Below are 16,296 nucleotides of genomic sequence, written 5' to 3' on the forward strand. Positions count from 1 at the left end.
TTGCCTAAGAATAACCTGCACCGTAACCAAGAGCAAATACTACGGCCGAGAATTTGTAAGACTACATTTGGTAGCGTTAGCAGGGAAATCTTAGAGAGTATTACAGTAAACCACACTAAGGTTCATTAAAATTGTAATTTATATGGATTATTTTTACATTACTGTGCAAGAAGTAGCGATGAAAAACACCGGCAAACACTAAAGTACCTCCGTTTTACGTGCCTATTCTTAGGAATCTAAACCAATCCGATTGATTTCCTCGAAGCACTTACATTGGGGTAATATTCCATCACCAATAAATATTCCATCCGGCCGTCTGCAGTGAATCTCTCGTCCCCCACAATGAAGTGGGCAATGTTGTCGTGTTCCATCAGTGGAATCCTGTAAATGTTCCGCTCGTTGACAAAGTTCTGACGGTTGGCAAAAGAAAAGACTTTCACAGCAACGGGACGTTCATCTAGGGAGCCCTTGTAGACGGCTCCGTAGCGTCCCCGGCCAATCAACTGAAAGAAGAGTGTAAATAATTAGTGCACGCAATAATAAATGAAGAGGAAATCCGAGTTTTCACTCTACAAAGATTGTACACCAATTTTACACTGACTTACACTATCAAAAGCAGTGAATATAGCGAATACTTTGTATTGAAGTCTAGAGTTAGAATGCTGTCATAAAAGCTATTTTGGAGCTGGAAACCTCAGCATAGGGCAACTTAGATCTTTCTAAATTGATCCGTAGTGTGAATACCCAGTAAATAAATCAGAAATCATCTCTTCAGCAGTTTTATATACAGAATCAATAAAATCCATGTGTTCTGTGCTGCTAATTCTCTTATTAAACTTTCGCTTACTAAATATTTTATGGCATTTATGCCAGAGATCACAGACATTAAGCTAAATGTTTTAGGTTTAGGATAGCTTCATAAGCTCTACTTCTTAGGTTAGTAATGACACCATATGCATTTGCAGTGCAAAACGGATCCCAAAAGAGGCAAACGGGTTTTAACGGAAAGGAATAATTAGTTCCTTACTACCTGTGGGTCTTTCTTTTAGACCCCACTATGTTAGCCAGTCTTTGCACAACAGCTTTTCCCATCTCCATGGCAACTGAAGAAAGATGCCATCTCTGCTCTAAACCAAAACACCTTCAGGAAGGGGCCAAGTTTCTAGAGCTCAAAAAAATTCCAACTACATAAGAATTTAAGCAGCTCTTTCAAATTCAAAGAATTTTCAGGAAGACTTAGACAGGAAACTGAAAGGATTTCGTGGAATAGGATCTTTTTGAGGAAGAATGGAAAGCTGAAGGGATTACCAAAGTAACCACAGAATCACAGATGGTTTGGGTTGAAGGGACCTTTGAAAGTCCCTCAGTGCCCCCCCTGCCATGAGCAGGGACATCTTCACCAGCTCAGGTTGCTCAGAGCCCCGTCCAGCCTGGCCTGGGATGTCTCCAGGGATGGTTCATCCACCACCTCTCTGGGTACCTGGGCCAGGCTCTCACCACCCTCAGGGCCAACAATTCCTTCCTCATGTCCGGCCTGAATCTCCCTCCTTTAGTTTAAACCATCACCCCTTGTCCTATCACAACAGGCCCTGCTTCAAAGTCTGTCCCCATCTTTCTTACAGGCCCCTAACGCTTCTAAATGATGATAACACTTCAGCTTGCAGCAGGGACCCCATGTCTGGAGCCTGCGTGACCAGGTGCAACTGCCACAAGCAAAAAGAAGAAAAGCACCACCCTCTGAATCTCTCTCGCTCATTCTACTGATTTATTTCTAGCTAAAAGCTTTTACGAATTCCACAAGTTCTATCCAGCATACCAACTGAAACATTTTGCAGCTTTCTGATGATCCATCTGATGCCAAGCTGAGCAGAAACTTCTGGTTGGCCTCCAGTTGCCACGGAGATGGAGAAATCCCACTGCGAGGGACGACTGTACCGAACGCAGCACTACGGCAACATACTGCCCTATCTGCAGTACATTCTAGATTCAGTAGTGATACTGAAGCATTTCAAACTGTTACGGTAGGATATTGTACTTAACATTAGTAGTGTCAAGCAAAAAGATGGATTTTGGATGCAACGCTGAAATACAGCACATTACAATTTCCTCATTACCTCCCATGTTTAGTATTTTCTTCTCAGAGTAGAACATGTTCTAGCTCATACCAACAACATTACTAACAAAACCTGGCAAAACGTAACTGTGGTAACATTTTTAATCTTTGTTTGTTTCTTCTTTAAACTGTGATTTAGAAGAAAAGGTTACGGGAGCACCGATACATTTCTTTCTGTGCTATTACTACGAGTGTTACACCAAATAGAAGATGAAGAAACTGAGTTGAACATTTACCTCCAACAACTTTAGATTATCCAGATCCAACGAGGGCTCCGACGCCGCTGCCTCCATCATGTTCATGCTGTGTAAACCTTGTTTACGGTCTCCTGTGGAAGGAATCAGACAGGTTGGGGTTTTTTTTCCACCATGCTACAAGTGAAAACAACACGAATTACCTGGGACTGGGCAGAAATACGTATTGTGGCTGTGTCGTAATTGACCTCCCAACCGGTACCCGAATCTGTGATTTATGATGTTGACAGAGTGCTGAATGACCCTGGTTTTAGTTGTTTTTCTGCTAAAAAAATTCTGGTTTGAATAAAGTCTGTCTGGAGCTTATTGCCAGCCTAAATTGATTTTTAGGGGTGCTTCCATGACACATATTGTAGGGAAGGACATAAATAAAAAGGAGTCCTGCAGAATCTTCTTGGAGTCGGTGAAATCAGCAGTGAAGGTGCCGATAGCTACAAATTAAGGCTATTGGCTACAGAACTATTTTGATAATCGAATGTCATTGGTAAAAACTACAAAGCATCTTCACAACCCCACTTAAGCTGTGCTGAGTGGAGGGTTTGCTGAAGTGGTCCCCAAAACGCCAGCGGGGAGAAACCATCGGTGTCTCTGGGCTGTTGTGAAAGGGAGCGCTGTGTACAGACACAGAGCAGGGACCGAGGAGAACACAACACAGCGCTTGGAGAAACAGTCGAAAGAACAAGTAAAAAGAGAAAACAGGCTCGCCAAACCCTACCTGCGAGCATCCTGTATCCAAAGAACAGAGCGGCAATCAAAACAGCCAGGACAGACACAGAGGCGAGGGCAATAACTATCGTCTCATCTCGATGGAAAGAATGAGAAGAATCTGGGGAAAAAAAAAAAAAAAAAAAAAAAATGAAGGCTTTAATTGTAAATTTGAAAGAATTGGCACGATAAAACATGAATTGTTATCAACGAAGAAAACACACTGTGCTGCTATCTGCGCCTTATTCCGCTGTCCTGGTATGAATGGGGTTTGCAACCTTTACAAGCATTTTTAATTCTTTTCCTCAGAATGAAAATCTCCAGGTTTGCTAATAATGCCGCCAATGTGATGAACAGCGAATGTTTTGTATTCGGGTACCTACAACATACACGAGATACAAGTCAGTTCGTGCAGGTATTTCAGCACACTTTGCGGTTTCATCTTTTTCAAGGTAACATTTGATTTTTGTCAAAAATGGAAGTATTTTGCCTTTTTTTTTGCCCTGAGGGGGAAAAGGTTTTCAAGAACCTATTTGTTGGTGTCTTGCATGGTCAGGTTAACGCGTCTCCACATCAGATCCTGGTCTTCCTTCTTGCAGCCATATGAAAATGCAGCCACTTTAATACAAAAATCTATTACTGCAGATATCCCTCTGATGTCGGAATCACTGGAATGTGGCGCTACAAGACCTCGTTTACTTTGGCTTCAAAACCAAGATTGGGAACTATGTTGAAACTTGTCTTATATATTGCTAAAAGTACTCCTTAAAAGACTGTAACGAGACCTAACTATTCGAAAACCGCAAAATATAAAATGGCTTAAACACTGGGTAAACTTTTAGGTGAGACTGAAATACAATTTATCCCAGTCCATATTAGCTGAAAAAACTGATGGGTTCACTTTGCTTGAAGTGCATTTAAAAGAAATGAAACGTGATTCGCTTATTGCATTTCCTGGTGTGAACAGACACAAGAGAACCGGGTAAGGGGAAAAAGCAAATTTAGAAGATGACAGCTTCCATTTTTACATGACCATAATAGTATGAGGAAATAATAAAAAGCGGGTGAAACAAAACACCAGAGAGAATTTCAGCTGTGATAGAAGTACGGGAAAAATCACCCACCGAAACCAACATGCTTATATCTTATAAACCCTTTTAATAAGACACCATCAAATTCACATTTGTTCCGTCAAAAGAAATATCACCACTGCTGGTTTTGGTAAATTAGTTTCACTAAGAAAATAAGCTATCGCCACTGAGCAAGAGCTGTGACTTGCATTGCGAGGAGGTGAAAAGATACGCGTTAGAATCGTTTAAATGAGGAATCCCAATATGTACCTATATATCTAAAACCACACGATCACAAAGGAAACAGTCACATCACACAAAGCTATATGAAATGCTACACAGGCGCAAGAAGCTGAATGATTGCTGACAGGGAAACTGGAATTTGCATTGTATTGGCTGAATTTATTTACACGGACTGTCAGTCATTGCCCAGCAAGGACAACCTTACTATCTTTTATTTGTAAATCTACAGAAAAAGCACAAAACAAACACAATGACAAAAAGAACAGATGGCTCCCAAAAGCTCACAAAAAGTGTTATTTCTTCTTTGTATGACCAATAACTTTCGATGCCATCAGACTATCAAACTTCCTTAAATAGAACAAAAAGGACATGGCACCTATCGACCCAGTTTTAAAACCTTGCAAAGCTTAAGAAAACTCTTCTTAGCTAATTCATTCTTTCAATCCCTCTCTTTCTTTGGATATGTTTCATCTTCAGCATTTTACAGCAGCTCTTGACTTGCCTTTAAATGCCTAGATAAGAAATGCTAGAAAAGCCAAAACCAGATAGGACCTCTGAAGGCATTTGCAGAGGTTTGCATTTCCTCTCAGCTATTTTTAAGTAAAATAATACATATTTTATATGTACATCCATGAGCCTTGGTATTATTTGGAGATGCACTTTAACTCACCACAAGGCACATCGATGTGGGTCAATAAAAGTAATTACTGACCTTTGAGCAAGTCACTGCTTAAGGATGAAATGATGAATAATAAAGAATGAAATGAGAATGTTTAAATAAGAATCAAACACACAGGTATACAAATTTCTGTTCACGGTTTCTTCCCAGCTTCAGCTGCATCACAGAGCGCACACACAGAACCAGCAACACTAGTAGCTCAATATTATTCCCAACCCAATGTATAGCATAAAAAAACCCAATAGCATATGCTGAGCGGAATTAGCTGCGGACTCCACAAAGTCCAGTGATGAAGGAGTTGACTGCTAAGCCAAATTTTGCCCACACTTGTTCGCAGGAGATATAGGGAAAGCTTCTTCAGGCTTCTGTCACCAAAAGCAGAATGTACCGTACGTAGGTGCTTGTTCCATCGCTATTTATATGTGGGGGTTTTACTTCCAACTTCCATCTAAGCCCCATGATCTAAACCCAAAAAACAAAACAAAAAATTGAAACCAACTGTTGTAAGGCCCCAAACATGTGAGGAACCAACTTCTCACCCCCCTCGGCGGCAAAGGGAGAGCACCACACGTACACACTTCTACCTTAAAACATTTCTGCCGGTAACCCTGACACTAGTCAACATTTTTCCCATGTCCACCAATCCCATCACAAAGAAATATCACAGTAAATAGTGTAACAGTCTTTTTTTAAGCAAAAGAAACAAAGCAGGACTGATGAAAATAGCCGAGCTCCTCCAGGCTGGGGAGCAGCTGGTAACCACCAAGCCACCCTTCCCAGAAGCGTCCTGACCTCGCCATCAATAAAGGGCTTGTTGTTGGCTTCCAAAAACCCAAGTACAACAGCTCCTGTGTACGGAGAGAATGTTGTCAGAGGTACACAGGACTAATTGAGAACGGATTTCAGAGCAGAGAAGGCTCCTGCGAGTGGGCAGGAGTGAGTCATGGGCCGGCCGGCCTGGCCGGGATCCACCCGCGGCGCCTCATGCGCAGCAGCCACGTCTCCCTCTCCTCTCATAGCTGCCCTCAGAGTTTCCAAACACTCGGGCAGCATCTTTGGTGAATTTATTAGTTAAGCTTCCACATTGCCACACACGGAGGCTGGCTACGGCTGCCATCCTGAGCTTCCCCAGGAGTGACACAGAAGGAAGAATGCTGACAGTGCTAATGGCAGCAGGAGGAATAATATTTTTCCTTCAAATTAAATCTTCCACTACAGACATAAGCTCGTAATATTAATTAATGCAAAAGTATTCCAATTTGTGCCTATGCTTCAAAAAGCTGCTTCTATTATTCCTCCGTAATTTAGCTTTCCAAAATGAAAGTCTCTTTTGTATGCTTCCTGTTTCCGTATTTAAAAATTAGCACTTATCCCACTAGCGGAGAACATTTTGAGAACTCAGAGATAAAACCAGGTAAGTACAGCAATGGTGAAGGAGTCTGTAAACACAAAGAGCTCCTCCCGGTGTGAGGCAGCTGGGAGGAGTGGCATGATGGGACGGACCCCGAGCGACATCCAGACCCATCAATGACAGTATTCCGTGCCATTAGCGTCAGGCTTTGTATTTCGGGAGACTGGGGTTTTCTGGTTGGGGAGACGACGTTCTGGTTCTGCTCCATTTCAGTTTGCCACGTTGTAAAACTAGGAAACCCACGGGGAAAAATGTCATTGTGTAATTAAAGGCTTTAACACAACACAAGCACACACCAGGAGATGGCCTTAAAACTGTGCAGGCAATGATGTTGTTTCCTTCTGATCTTGAAATGTTTGAAGATGAAACCTTGGGCTTTGAAATGTTGTTTTAATGCTGTGTATTTACGTGGTGGTGATCGTATAACAAAGGATATTTACTCACAAATTTCCACCAGCTCTCTCTATTGCTATTAAAGCTTCTCTTTCTATTTATAGAAATCTGCCTGCTCTTCAAGCAAATGACTCACAGCTGTTTATCTGTCACAGAGTAGTAAATACCTAGAAAATAGATGTGTGTGTTTAAGCATTGTATAAAAACATTTTACAGAAACATACAATTATTCTACATAATGAAAATCAGTTTTAAAAGTAATTACCTATGTTCCCGCAGAATCTCTGGTATCATTATACTAGAAGCCACGTGGTCTTACAGCCGATAGATACCAAAATGTTAATATTTATTTCAATGGCCATATCACCAAGTAAGTAGCAACATCAGCCTCCAACAACTAAGAAAAACAGCATCCTCTAACCGTCACAGCACAACGGTTCCATCTGATCCTTCAAAGCCACTACAGCTGTACGACTGATCAAAGTCAGTAAAATTACACGGGGACTTGAGGATCTGCCCATACAGATTGCTTGACAAAGCAGCAGAGTCTTCACGCCGTCCTACAACTATTTCTTTGATGTGATAGATTCAATATGTTCATTGCCAATCTGTTGCACGAGTTGCTTTTCCATTAAAGAATCTTAAGGATGCTGCGGATGAAGGAAAGCTGATGGTTCAGTCACCAGCGCAGCACAGGGTGGAATCACGGAATCGTTTGGGTTGGAAGGGACCAGAGTCCAACCATTAACCCAACCCTGGCACTACCCCATGGCCCTGAGAGCTTTCTCTCCTAAGTGTCCCCAAAAAGCCCTGGATGGGAGGCTGGTGGGACAACAGGGCCTTCAGCTGCACGTGCCCGCAAATGGGCACTGCCCTTCGGAAAAGGCACTTCCCCAGCTTAATTAAGTCTACTTGCTTTTGAAGTGGCCTTTCTTTACACGGTGACCCAGTGTATGACAGCGATAAGATCTCGGCCCATTGACAAAGCATACAACAAGCCATCTTTTCCAGCGGCCCGTAGATGGCTCAGCCAGTTTCTACACAAAGCTTACGTCAAACGCGGCCTAGGAATCAGCCCTGACTGCATCCTAGCAGTGCGTGCCAACCAAACCAAAACACCTCCTCGTGTCTCTTTTCTCCTCTTTTCTGGACAGTCATGGACATTTCTTTCCAAGCAACGCCACCTCATTCCTGACCCAGCACCCCACAGCAAAGGGGGCTCGGCCCTCATCACGCTGCAGCAAACGGCCAGAGAGCTTCCAATGCAAACACAACAACTCCGACTGTTTTAAGTACATCTTAAATTCGTTCAGAGCAGGGAAGAGAAAGCCAAAGGAAAACAAAGAACAAACAGTAAGCAGGGAACGTGTAGCCAAGAAAGATGTTAGTAGCCTTTTAGAAACCATGGACGTAAGTCAGAGTTTCATATATGCAAACAAGAATCCCAATCACACGGCCTTCCACAGCGATTGAACTAAACACATTTAAATCCACATTTTTAGTTAAGTTGGAACAACAAGGTCAGAATTAAGTTATATTCTACAGACCTGTCTAATGAACTCCAGCAGGAGCTATGGGCAGTTTTCTATTAAACTCATGCACAGCTGAGCACAACGAAAGCAAAAAACCAGTATTTCCTAAAAATCTTTTGCCGCTCACCTAAAATTTAAGGGGTGCACGTCTTAAAACAACCATCATTCTAATTCTGATTTATGAGCTTGCCAGCTTGAAGTGAGGCTGTATCCTTCTGTTTGTTATTTATTAATAGTAATATTTATTATTTATTTATAATTTGCTTGACAGATTATTAATAAAATTAAAATCCATGTCCAAATTCTGTAAGGAGATGGTATAAGATGTAGCTATCTGATACCCGTCAACGTGACCACCTTCAAAACTCAAAGCAAAGTTAAGGAGCGCTGTTTCACATACAATTTTTGGAGGCACCTGAATGCACAATGACGTTAGCAAGAAAACCTTGATGGAAAAGGACTGAGCACTCACCGCTCACACAGACGAAAGCACAACAGGAACTGTATTCTTTGTAGGAAACGGTGCAATATTCTTTAACAAAATATTCCCGCCAAGGCAGTTTTCTTTTGTAACTGGAAGCCCAGCAAATCCCTGGTTTCTAGTCTACCGGCTTAGATGAAGCAGAAGATACGCACCTTGTTCCATTCATTTCATTATTTGAAGAAAACATCTAAATAGTCGTCGGCGTGTTTCCACTTTGTGCTTAGCACCATTATATTTGACTGATTTTAACTTTTGATATAGAATCTTTCATACTTCTTGTCGTGATGTGTCCTGTATGATGCGTCTTTTTACGTTTGTTTGGTGGGTTTTTTCCACATCGGAAGAGGTAAAATTTGGCTGCAAAATTTCTTTTCCACAAGGTGCTCCAGAGGAACTCGGAGCCAGGCTGCGCGTGTTAGATTTGCCTTTTCTTGTTTGTTTTGAAAACCGAAGCCTGCACTGCCAGATGAAACTTCAAAATTAAGCATGTCTGGTAATTTCTTTGGCAGAGAAGTGGATTAGCAGCTTGTCACTAATTCCTGAGCTGATAAAAACGCAATGCAACTCCTCTTTCTGCCTTTTCTTCTGAGTTCCAGCATCTTCAGTGTGATTACTAATGCTACTGAAGAGACTCTTATACTCGTATCATGATGTATGTAAAACAAATGGCAATTAAAAAAAAAAAAAAATTTCTAAAGTTTCATATATATAGATAAAGGGCAAGAAGGAGGACCCAGGTAACTACAGACCAGTCAGCCTCACCTCCATCCCTGGGAAACTGATGGAACGACTTCTCCTTGGTGCCACCTCAAGGCATCTCAGGGTTAAGAGGGTCATTAGGGTCAGTCAACATGGCTTCACCACGGCGAAGTTGTGCTTGACCAACCTCATTGGCTTTTATGAGGACATAACAAGACAAATGGATGATTGCAGAGCGGTGGACGTGGTCTGCCTTGACTTGAGTAAGGGATTTGACACAGTCTCCCACAGCATCCTCACAGCTGAACTGAGGGGGTGCGGTCTGGATGACCGGGTAGTGAGGTGGACTGGGAACTGGCTGAAGGGAAGAAGTCAGAGAGTCGTGGTCAGTGGGGCAGAGTCCAGTTGAGGCCTGGATCCAGTGCAGTGCCTCAGGGGTCAGTACTGGGGCCTGTATTGTTCAATATATTCATTAATGACTTGGATGAGGGAATAGAGTGACTGTCAGCAAGTTTGCTGGTGACACCAAGCTGGGAGGAGTGGCTGACACGGCAGAGGCTGTGCTGCCATCCAGAGACCTGGACAGGCTGGAGAGCTGGGCGGGGAAAAATGTAATGAAATAGAACAAGGGCAAGTGTAGAGTCTTGAATCTGGGCAGGAACAACCCCAGGTTCCACTATGAGTTGGGGAATGACCTATTAGAGAGCAGCATAGAGGAAAGGGACCTGGGGGTCCTGGGGACAGCAGGGTGACCATGAGCCAGCATTGGGCCCTTGTGGCCAGGAAGGCCAATGGTACCTGGGGTGGGTTAGAAGGGGGTGGTCAGTAGGTCAGAGAGGTTCTCCTGCCCCTCTGCTCTGCCCTGGGGAGACCACACCTGGAATATTGTGTCCAGTTGTGGCCCCTCAGTTCCAGAAGGACAGGGAACTGCTGGAGAGAGTCCAGCGCAGCCACCAAGATGCTGAAGGGAGTGGAGCATCTCCCGTGTGAGGAAAGGCTGAGGGAGCTGGGGCTCTGGAGCTGGAGAAGAGGAGACTGAGGGGTGACTCATTCATGGGGATCAATATGGAAAGGGGGAGTGTCAGGAGGATGGAGCCAGGCTCTTCTCGGTGACAACCAGTGACAGGACAAGGGGCAATGGGTGCAAACTGGAACACAGGAGGTTCCACTTAAATCTGAGAAGAAACTTGTTCCTGGTGAGGGTGGCAGAGCCTGGCCCAGGCTGCCCAGGGAGGTTGTGGAGTCTCCTTCTCTGCAGACATTCAAACCCGCCTGGACACCTTCCTGTGGAACCTCAGCTGGGTGTTCCTGCTCCATGGGGGGATTGCACTGGATGAGCTTTCCAGGGCCCTTCCAACCTCTGACATTCTTGGATTCGGTGAAATACTTGGTTACCACAGCAATAAAAGAAATACCTCATTTCTATAGGCAAACTGCAGTTGAGTACACTTCAAACTTGCCTTCAAGCTCAATGGAAAGCTAATTTGGGTACTTAACCACATACTGGGGACATCTTTATTGAAATAGTCAGAAAAATGTTGGGTTTTTTTATAAAAAGGCTGAAAAAAACTTCTACATTATCCCCTTCTATTGATCTTGGAGCAACGGGACTTCTTCCTTATCAAACCAAAGGGTAACACTAGCTTTAACATAAGGGCACTGTTTTTAAACACTGCATCAAAAAATGCATGTGCTGCAATGAAAAAAAAAATGAGGAAAGCCTCTTGAAGCTATTTTAAGTTATTTTACATCCAATGGGCTCAGCAGCTAAATATTTCATGTTTGTAATGTTCCCAGGCACTAAAAATAGAGCCCAAAAATGACAGCAAAACACTAAAATGCCTGTTTTTACATGGGTGAGCAAGCAAACCAACCCCTCCACCCCTTCAGCAAGGGCAGCTCTGATCCCATGTGCCTGCATTTGGGAATGGTTTTTTCCTGTCAACCTTAGCAAAAGGTGATGAAAACTAAACTGATTTCATGGACAGGACTGTACGGGGCGCTCATCCCGAGGTCATTTCCCCAAACATGCAACAAAATCTGAATTATAGCACAATTTTAGGCAACTGTTCAAGTAAAAGCCCAAAATCAGTACCAACAAACAGGGTGAGGAGGAGTTCTAACAAAACCTTTTGTTGTGTTTCTGGTTTGTCTGAGCACTTCAGATCTAATGTCCCAAGTCATCTTAATACCGTCATCCTCAACTGTAATCATCCTCATGTGTAGCAAATATTGTCTGTACTACAACTTCGCTCTTCCTACTTTCTTCATTTCAAGAACGTTTTTCTGTGCTTTCAGTACAACTCCGCATAGCACACACTCTTGTATGTAAAAGGGTTTGTAATTTTAAATCCGAAGGCATGTGCTGCGGAGCTGTGAGTTAAACCTGACTGACGTTTTAGAAACGTTCAAGATCGTGTTTGTCTGGCTAACGCAAATTCAAAATATATCCGCGGCTGCTCTACCTCTCCCTACCGTGGTGCAGAAGGGCAAAGCCTAACGTGAAAGTACATGGCCCATTTTCCCATTCGTCCTCCTTCATACTCTCCTGTATTCTCCATGTTAAAAAGGAACCTCCATCCTGTTTGTAGCCACCTTTAAATGCTGGACCGCGGTGCTGAGGTGTCCTGTGCTCCCGAGGCTGCACAACCCCGGTTCTCTCAGCCTTCCCTCCTGGTCCTTGGATCATCTTGGTGACCGTGGTACAGCAGGGACCAAAGCTGAATACACTATTCCAGGTGAGCAGAAGGAAATTAAGCAGAAGAAAAGAGAAAGGACCTCGGCAAGATCAGTAATCTCCACTGACGTGCAGCTCCTGTTTCCAAGGCATCACCCTCTTCAAACAGACAGCTGCACCTGCTGGGAGGGCACACGAGGGGCTACAGTAGAGATGTGCAAATGCCTTTTTTTGGTTGTTTTTTTTTCCAGAACTGGAAATATAAAGCCAAGAGAAACTGGAGTTCTGTTTCTGGCTCAGATGTAGCGCAGCCTGATGGTAGGTGGGTGACTCTTTGTGCTTTATGTTAGCCTGTTATACAACAGCACCTTCCCTAACTTCAAAGTTATTCTGATTACTTTAAAATAACATGAAGATGAAAAAGACAATAACGATAAGCAGCAACCCTTAGTTTGCACTTATGCAAAATCCTTCGATGGATCTAAGTACTTGATTTCAGAGGAAATGGATGTCGGTTCCTTGTAGCACGAGCACCAGCTGAAACGTCCATCCGTCCGTCCATCCATCACTCCCTCCATTCATCCATTTATCCGTCCCTCTCCATTCCCGGCCCGACCCATCCCTTAAACTGTAAGGCTCAGATCGATATCTTCACAAGACACTTATTTACACAAACACTGCAGAAATTAGAATAGGAAAAGCAGCCTTTCGAAAAATGAATACAAAGACAGCTTCTGTCAATGTGATTTACTTAAATCCTGAGTGTACCGTGAAATCCTGTTACATGAATGGTAAAAACCTCGAGTCCCACTAAACAAACAGAAATGTGGGGTTTTTTGTGAAGCCACAAAATAAAATTGAACTTGAGACTGACTCGTTCCTGCTGTAACACAAGGTTACAGCCACAGCTCATCCCTTCTAACAGTTCACAGGGAATCTGTCTCCGAGCAGGTACCGTCCTGCTGTTGTTTTAGACAAGAGTTCTGTTTCCCAACCTATCTTTCAAAAAGGAGCCCCACGTCTTCTATGATGCCTATAATGCTTACAGGACGCATTTCCTGTTTCTCTTCCTAAACAGCCCTTTGCTGTAAGATTTCAAATCCAGGAAAGGTCCGTCAGGAGCCCAGTTCACAGCAATAACGGAGCAAGTTGTCAAGGACTTGAGCACATTTCTGCCAAACAATAGAGATATAGATAAATTACAGCTGCGGGCAGATATTCCAACTTGGAAAAGCATTTGCAAGTGCCTATTTGCTTCTCCAGAAGCAAAACACTGCAGGTAACAGCACCTACCTGGTCACTGTCGTGTTAGTGTGCTCCACAGAAGCCGTTCAGACTGCTATCTTTAGTACCTTATTTCATTTGGTTTGTTCTGGAATAGTCAGTGAAATGAAGGATTCACAGTTTATTTCCCCATTAGCAAAATGTAATTATTGTTGTCTTCTTAACTGATAGCTAACACCTCAAGACTATTATGAAAACTTTCTACAGTAGAGCTTGATCTTTTCTCTTTTAATAGTAATAATAGTAACAATAGTAATAATGCGTTCAAAGGAAGAACGTTTTGCCGAGTGGCATTTACCGTGGTTCAATCGGCATCGTCCTTTTTGCCTTATTCGCTACAATTATGTCCTCAAAGAACAGAAATGGGGGGGAACGGAGCAGGTGAATATAACAAATTTGTCTTTGCGGTAGTTCAGTTTTAGGAGGTCATGTTGGTGTGAATGGGTTTTCTCTGCCCTTGGGTGCTGGGGGCTGCTTTGTGTTTGGTTTTGGTGTTTTGTTTGGTGTTTAAACAGTAAAACCTTCCATGTCGAAAGGACATATATATAAAAACTCTACTTGTGTTTTGTAACATTCATCCAAATTCGTCAGGGTTCGAAGTTCTATTTCTGCATACCACGCCACCGCTTTTCCAGTGAGTTAATGCATTAATGGGAGAAACACAACTACGACCAAGCAACCATGATACCAGCAGCTCCACAGGGATGGTCCAGCTGCTCACTGCTCACGTGTTCCTCCAGATCCACATCCAGCCATCTGCTTGTGAGCACATCCATGGGCAGGACACTGAACCCTCCCTCAAAGATACATGGAAATATCTGCATTTGGCACAGCACAGAAATCACTTTACACTGCCTAAAGTGAGAAGTGATATATAGAGGATGCCTTACCCTTGCTCAAAGTACGTATAGTTTTGAGGTCAATACAAATCTCTGGGACAAGAGATTTTTTGCTAGTCTAAGAAAATATTTACAGGCTTGCAAGCAGTTTTTAAATGAGTTCATGTCACCAGTCTAAAGGAAGCGAAAACCCAGGCCCAAGTTGAAAGCCGTGAAATGCCATCCGCAGATAGCTCACACACTTCGAGGAAATAACTGGCCTAATGCCAGGAAACATATACGCAATATTTTGCAGGCTCAGGCTTTAAAATCAATGCATGAATGCTGAAGCACTGAATCTACCTGATCAGAACCTTCAAAGGAATTTAAAAGACCTGGATCCCAAAACTCCTGTTCAGTCTCAACGCAACTTCGTACCAGATTCCTTGGGAAAAGCACTCAGACAGGTACTTATTCTGATATTGAAAGCATAGAAGATGAAAAAAAATCACCAAAACAAACATTCTGCAGATTTGTAACAGCCACAATCAGAAGTCAGATTTCCTATCATAAATTCAGTCGTGATGAGAATTGTGACAACGGAAAGCCTGTCTCGCACAGAAATGCACACAGCACAGCCTCCCAACTCCAGTGCTCAGTATCAGTGACCATAGCAACACAGCACTGTGAAAACAACAATAATGAACAGCGTACATCAACAACAGCGATTTCAGTACAGAAGGAAGGAACATCCCCAAAACTGTCACTGAAAAAGAACAAAACTGTAATGTGATGGGGAAGAGGAACACCACAAAAACTTCAACCTATGGGAGAAGATGCAAAGAAAGGCTCAGTATGGTTATATAGATGTAGCTATCACAGCATCCCAGAGTGTCAGGGCTTGGAAGGGACCTGGAAAGCTCATCCAGTGCAATCCCCCCATGGAGCAGGAACACCCAGCTGAGGTTACACAGGAAGGTGTCCAGGCGGGTTTGAATGTCTGCAGAGAAGGAGACTCCACAACCTCCCTGGGCAGCCTGGGCCAGGCTCTGACACCCTCACCAGGAAGAAGTTTCTTCTCACGTTTAAGTGGAACCTCCTGTGTTCCAGTTTGAACCCATTGCCCCTTGTCCTGTCACTGGTTGTCACCGAGAAGAGCCTGGCTCCATCCTCCTGACACTCCCCCTTTCCATATTGATCCCCATGAATGAGGTCACCCCTCAGTCTCCTCTTCTCCAGCTCCAGAGCCCCAGCTCCCTCAGCCTTTCCTCACACGGGAGATGCTCCACTCCCTTCAGCATCTTGGTGGCTGCGCTGGACTCTCTCCAGCAGTTCCCTGTCCTTCTGGAACTGAGGGGCCACAACTGGACACAATATTCCAGGTGTGGTCTCCCCAGGGCAGAGTAGAGGGGCAGGAGAACCTCTCTGACCTACTGACCACCCCCTTCTAACCCACCCCAGGTACCATTGGCCTTCCTGGCCACAAGGGCCCAGTGCTGGCTCATGGTCACCCTGCAGTCCACCAGGACCCACAGGTCCCTTTCCTCTATGCTGCTCTCTAATAGGTCATTCCCCAACTTATACTGGAACCTCGAGTTGTTCCTGCCCAGATTGAAGACTCTACACTTTTCCTTGTTATATTTCATTAAATTTTTCCCTGCCCAACCCTCCATCCTGTCCAGGTCTCTGGATGGCAGCACAGGAACTCTTTATTTAATATAAGTCTCCTTATCGCATTTTCAGGAGTTCCCCTCACCCTAATCTGCCTATTAAGCTTTCTTGCTGATATTAGCAGCACAAACGTCAATAGCCCTTTGGTACCAGCATGAATCTCTGTCTGCTTGAAGGCCTCTCAATAGCACAATGACACTCGTCAGAATCTTCATCAGGATTTTAGTGAATTTGCTGCTGTCACCTCCTGTTTGGACAGCAAC

The 16,296-nt window shown here is 43.6% G+C and overlaps 1 protein-coding gene across 2 annotated transcripts in view; it reads right to left on the reverse strand.

The window, feature by feature from the left end:
• The window catches only part of BMPR2 (bone morphogenetic protein receptor type 2), an 80,063-nt gene that overhangs the window by 19,877 nt on the left and 43,890 nt on the right, over positions 1 to 16,296 (reverse strand). For both annotated transcript variants that reach the window (XM_071811500.1, XM_065841473.2), the window contains exons 4-6: positions 3,083 to 3,193; positions 2,350 to 2,441; positions 273 to 503 (exon numbers count right to left, since the gene is read on the reverse strand). In XM_071811500.1, coding sequence (XP_071667601.1) covers positions 273 to 503; positions 2,350 to 2,441; positions 3,083 to 3,193 — 434 coding nt within the window. The remainder of the gene's footprint in view (positions 1 to 272; positions 504 to 2,349; positions 2,442 to 3,082; positions 3,194 to 16,296) is intronic.

Source organism: Patagioenas fasciata, chromosome 7, assembly GCF_037038585.1.
Source record: "Patagioenas fasciata isolate bPatFas1 chromosome 7, bPatFas1.hap1, whole genome shotgun sequence".
NCBI classification, from domain to species: Eukaryota; Metazoa; Chordata; class Aves; order Columbiformes; family Columbidae; genus Patagioenas; species Patagioenas fasciata.